The 6,115-nt window shown below is 40.0% G+C and overlaps 1 protein-coding gene across 1 annotated transcript in view; it reads right to left on the minus strand.

Annotated features, from left to right (window-relative positions):
- LOC116979621 (urea transporter 2-like) overlaps positions 1 to 4,287 on the minus strand; it is a 77,510-nt gene extending 73,223 nt beyond the window's left edge. The window contains exon 1 of the mRNA XM_033031237.1: positions 4,199 to 4,287. Coding sequence (XP_032887128.1) covers positions 4,199 to 4,264 — 66 coding nt within the window. The 5' untranslated portion in view covers positions 4,265 to 4,287. The remainder of the gene's footprint in view (positions 1 to 4,198) is intronic.
- Between the last annotated feature and the right edge of the window lie 1,828 nt (positions 4,288 to 6,115).

Here is a 6,115-nt window from a genome sequence, read left to right on the forward strand (position 1 = left end):
CATCCTTGTGATTGCAGCAGTGCAGCGTAGGTTCACGAGATTGATCCCTGGGATGGCAGGACTGTCATATGAGGAAAGATTGAAAAGACTAGGCTTGTATTCACTGGAGTTTAGAAGGATGAGGGGATATCTTATAGAAACATATATAATTATAAAAGGACTGGACAAGCTAGATGCAGGAAAAATGTTCCCAATGTTGGGCGAGTCCAGGGGCCATAGTCTTAGAATAAAGAGGAGGTCATTTAAGACTGAGGTGAGAAAAAAATTTTCACCCAGAGAGTTGTGAATTTATGGAATTCCCTGCCACAGAGGGCAGGGGAGGCCAAGTCACTGGATGGATTTAAGAGAGAGTTAGATAGAGCTCTAGGGGCTAGTGGAGTTAAGGGATATGGGGAGAAGGCAGGCACGGGTTATTGATAGGGGACGATCAGCCATGATAACAATGAATGACAGTGCTGGCTCGAAGGGCTGAATGGCCTCCTCCTGCACCTAGTTTCTATGTTTCTATGTAAGGAAGTAGTAAATTCAGTGGATGGATGACGTGAGTGGAAGCTGTATTTGTAGAGGTTTTAGACCAATATTTCAAGGTCAATCAGAATCAATTTGGAGATCAGATCCTTAAGATAGGAAGCTATTCATTTTAAACCAGTCTAATAGCTGCCTATCTGAAGATAGCTATATTATATTAATTAAACTATTATTAAAAAATTATGAAAATGCTTTACGTTTACAAGTTGTAGGTTGCACTATAGCATGCTGCATCATTTATTATGATTGCTTACATATGCAACAAATGTTGTTTATTTTATCTTTTTGCTGCCTGGAAGGAAAATGTAGGTTAAATAACGTAGTAAACTGTTATAAAAAACAATAGGAGTATGCTCATGTTATTAATAGTGCTCAATCAGACTCTTTGATGTGAAGCTTTGTCTTTTTTCACTCCTATAATGATTTTCATGAGGCTAGGTGTGTCAAAACTCTTATATATCACTGTGTACATTGTGTACAAAATTCTGAGCGATCGGGTAAACGCACAGCGTGTCTTGCCCAGAGTTGGGGAATCGAGAGCCACAGTAGGTTTAATGTGAGGGGGGGAAGATTTAATAGGAAACTAAGGGGTAACTTTTTTACCCAAAATGTGGTGAATGTATGGAACGAGCTGCTGGAGAAGGTAATTGAGGCAGGTACTATCGCAATGTTTAAGAAACATTTAGACAGGTACATGGATAGGATAGGTTTAGAGGGATATGGGCCAACCACAAGCAGGTACGACTAGTGTAAATGAGACATGTCGGCCAGTGTGGACGAGTTGGGCTGAAGGGCCTGTTTCCATGCTGTATCACGGGTCAACTAACCTTTTTTTTAAAAGAATTGACTAATATTATCTCATACCTTTGGGCCAGCTCCTTTATTGGGATCTGTAAAGATAACATTCTGAATAATTGTTGGTTTGTCCAATAAGACTCCTATGTTCTGATAATCCATAACTGGAATTGTTTCCTGACAATAATGAAAGTGAGTCAAGGTTTTACATTTATAAATTTGGTATAATATAAAGCAATTTATTTTTGGGGTCTCCACACAAATATATTGCAAATTATTTAAATTAGCTTCATTAGAATTGAAAGCAAAACATAGGTTTAATATACATATTGTTAGAAATGTGCTTGTAATTGAACACGTTCTGAAGTTTGATCATGCTGCCCGGTCAAAGGAAACCATTCTGAATAAATTTACATTTTACATTTTTAAATGCAGTGTAATCAATTGAGATTCCAATCAAGACCACAGGCAAGTATTAATAACTTTGCTTAATGAGTTTGCTATCATACCATTTATAATATTCGATGAACATGAGCAAATAATTCACCCTTTTATTAATCAATGACAAGAAATACTGAAATGAATTATTCACCACAATGAAAAAATTGAACACCTGTGTTCCCAGAACCTATTTGATTGGTGACTTTATTCCACATACCAAACATATCGATTTGAAACAAAGCAAATCAGAGTTGAGAGTTACGGAGAAGGTTGGTAGGAATTGAACAGTGCTGTTATCATTCTATAACAATTCTTTCTTTCTTTTGTACATAAGACGTGACAAAGATATAATTGATGGAGTGTACTGTCAACTTAAAAAATCCTCAGGATTGATTATCTGTATTAATCAATAATGCAAGCCATCGTTAGATAAAAATTAGGAACTGAACAATAAAAGTACTTGTTTAGTACTTGAATATGTCCTTGCATATTCCATTCTGTCAAGGAAAATTCCTAACTCATTGTTATCTTAAAGGTCGAAGGGCTTATAAACTAAACCGTGTACATAAAGTTTGCACTAGGATTTCTTGGGGGCTGCTCTTGTTTTTTTCATTTTTATTTCCAAAAGTAATGGTGAGTTTTGTTTACACCTCTGAGTGCAAATATAGCAGTAGCAACAGACTGAGTGAGACAAAGATGCGAAGAGGGAAAAAGAGAGGGAACGTCACCTATCTGATGTGAGTAAAAACATTAAGAATCCTTGTGCTGCTGGAGGCAATTTGGTAGCTTGGGAGAAAACTGAATAGAACACCACCCATTCTGGTACAATCCGCTCATCGTTCATTGTAGTAAAGGAAAAACAAGTTAGAACAGACTTTCTAGGTCCTTGCAAAAATGCAAGAAACTGTTTAATTGAGGATCCAAATAATTTGCCTTCCACTGTGGACAACCGAACACCACTATTTTATTATCAGTATAGGCATATTGCCAAAAATAGATGGTTTACATAAACAGAATTCAGATGGACATTCAACACTGGATTTTTTAAGTTTATAGCAGTGTAAGCTATTGACTTGAGGGATTGAAAACAGGAAACATTTTCTTAATGATTGAAGGATAGACAATAGACAATAGGTGCAGGAGTAGGCCTCTCAGCCCTTCGAGCCAACACCGGCATTCAATGTGATCATGGCTGATCATCCCCAGTAGGTACCCGTTCCTGCCTTCTCCCCATATCCCCTGACTCCGCTATCTTTAAGAGTCCTACCTAGCTCTCCCTTGAAAGTATCCAGAGAATCGGCGTCCACTGCCCTCTGAGGCAGATAATTCCACAACTCACAGACTCACAACTCTCTGTGTGAAAAAGTGTTTCCTCATCTCTGTTCTAAATGGATTACCCCTTATTCTTAAACAGTGGCCCCTGGTTCTGGACTCCCCCAACATCGGAACATGTTTCCTGGCTCTAGCGTGTCCAAACCCTTAATAATCTTATATGTTTCAATAAGATGCCCTCTCATCCTTCTAAACTCCAGAGTATACAAGCCCAGCCGCTCCATTCTCTCAGCATATGACAGTCCCGCAATCCCGGGAATTAACCTTGTAAACCTATGCTGCACTCCCTCAATAGCAAGAATGTCTTTCCTCAAATGAATGTAGCTAACAAAACTTTCTCGATTAGTACAGGTGTCAGAGGTTATGGGAAGAAGGCGGGAGAATGGGGTTTGGAGGGAGAGATAGATCAGCCATGATTGAATGGTGGAGTGGACTTGGTGGGCTGAATGGCCTAATTCTACTCCTATTCCTTATGACCTTATGACCTAACAATGGAATTGAGAATGCTGGCAAGTACTTTTAATTATATCAGCAAGTATTAGTTCATCAAAACTGAGATGTATTCTGTCCCATAAGCTCCTGGCAAGATTGGCAAAAGTGAAGGTGAAGGAGACGGAATTTAATGCTTAAATAATGTCATCACTTTTATAATAAAATAGACCAACAGGGAGAATTGATATTTTCACCAAAATAGATATTGGAATTTTAGATGCCATATTCAACGGAACTTTTTTTTTCTCACAGGGGATAAATCTTAACTCCAAAGAGTCTGAAATACAAATCAAAAACCCTTGCTTTCCTCCTCAGCATGCCAATCCACATGCAGTTTTAATGAAGGTAGGTTAAGAGGCAGGCAACCAATCTGTTTGCAGGAGATTGGTTGAGCATTTGCAGAAGATAAATTGATCAGATGCAAGAGATGGATTGATCAACTGTCCACCTTCATTCTAGGAGTGGTTCTTTTTTCTCTCTGCCCTCTAGACCAAGATGTGTCTGCCCCCTCACAATCAACCATCACCAGCACCTTGCCACCATTGAACACCATGTTCACCATCAACTATGCAATGTCTGCTTTCAAAATATCCCTAAGTTTTGATCCCACCTCATTGTTAGATTCCATGCTTTCCCAGACTTGTTCGCAATTGTCCTGGATATCATACTGCGTCATTTCCAAGCTGTCAGTTAGAATGAATGGTAGAGAAAAACCTGCAGGAAGAAATTTGACATTTCAGGAAATCCTTACATCTCCAAATTGACACTCTTATCATCACCACATCCAGGCCACCATGTCTAGGATGAACATCAAGCAGTTTCAGCATTGTGCTAAAGTCAACAGAGCTGAGGGTCAAGAGTGTTTAATTCTCATGTCAGAACACTGAAATGCATATTTGCTGCAGCTTTAATGCAATAACACAATAAATAAATATACAATAATCAATAACACTAAATCATCAGTAATATTAGGTATTTAAGAAGGAACTGCAGATGCTGGAAAATCGAAGGTAGACAAAAGTGCTGGAGAAACTCAGCGGGTGCAGCAGCATCTATGGAGCGAAGGAAATAGGCAACGTTTCGGGCCGAAACCCTTCTTCAGACTGTATAAGGTAACCAAATCCCTTCAATGGTAGCAAGGTCAATACCTGTGATGGACCAGTCCACCACTTTCATTCTTGGGTGTTCAAGTTACCCAACCAGGCAATAAGTCAGTGTGCTCTCTACCGTACGTATACCTGTAGAATTTAAACCTGGAATTTGGGAATCATAAGTTATGAGTTGAACTGAATGTGATTTCTACTGACATGGCTTTGCTCTACTTTGCTTCAATGGCAGTTTTGACCTTAAATTACAGTTTTAGTAAAATGCCACCTGTCTGAAACTTCAATTTTTTGAGTGATCAGAATATGGATTTTCTTCTGCTAGAAAGTTATCAAATTTGTTCATGTAGAAATCTAGAGATATATATCTATATAATTAAAAGTCTCATCTTGACCACTTCCTGTCTGCGCTGTACATTGATTTTAGAAAAAACACTACCATATATCGCTATGATTTTTGGCCATCTTAGTCACAGTGCCTCTCCGCTGAGCAGGCCCCGAAGATTTTTCCCATTGATGAAAAATAAAAAAGTTATGAGTGTTTAAAAAACCTTGAGATCCTCTCGCCTGTCAATCACCGCGATGAAGGTAACGCCCCTTCCGGGGGGGGGGGGGGGGGCAGGACTATAAAACCCCGGATGCCTGGATGTGACTCAGTCACTCTGCAAGATCGCAAGGGGGAGAGGCCACGACTCTCATTCTAGGCTGTGAATCAACTGAACTGTGAGTCTGCAATGTACTTACAATAAATGATTTGTTAGCCCTTAATGACAATGCTATGACCTGTTTGGCCTGCTGCCCTGCCTGTGCTTGAAACTGCAATGCTTTATTAGGTCCGAGTTTGTTTGGAAGGAATAAATGCTTTCTTAGGTCTGACTGTGTTTGGTTCAAAAGTCCCGCTCATTTCGTGACTTCCGTTTAGTGGACAGGTCGCGCTGATTGCATAATTCCCGGTGAGTGCAGAGGTCGCGTTGATTGCGTAATTTCCGGTAAGTGCAGAGGTCACGCTGATTGCGGAAGTGCCGCTGACTACGGAAGCCCCAAAGTGGAGAGCCGCGCTCAGCCGTGTGAGTATTCAAGAAAGTTTACTGCCATATATATGGTGTGTAAGTCAGTGAATGTGTGTGAGTGTATGTGTGTGTGAGTGTATATGTGTGTGAGTGTGTGTGAGTATGAGTGTGTGTGTGTGTGTGTGTGTATGTGTTTGTGTGTGTGTGTGTGAGTGTGTGTGTGTGTTTGTGAGTGTATGTGTGTGTGTGAATGTATGTATGTGTGTGTGTGTGTGAGTGTGTGTGTGAGTGTATGTGTGTGTGTGTGGGTGTGTGTGTGTGTGTGTGTGTGTGTGTGTGTGTGTGTGTGTGTGTGTGTGTGTGTGTGTGTGTGTGAGAGTACGTGTGTGAGTGAGTGAGTGTGTGGTCTCAGTG

The sequence above is a fragment of the Amblyraja radiata genome, chromosome 1, assembly GCF_010909765.2.
Source record: "Amblyraja radiata isolate CabotCenter1 chromosome 1, sAmbRad1.1.pri, whole genome shotgun sequence".
NCBI classification, from domain to species: Eukaryota; Metazoa; Chordata; class Chondrichthyes; order Rajiformes; family Rajidae; genus Amblyraja; species Amblyraja radiata.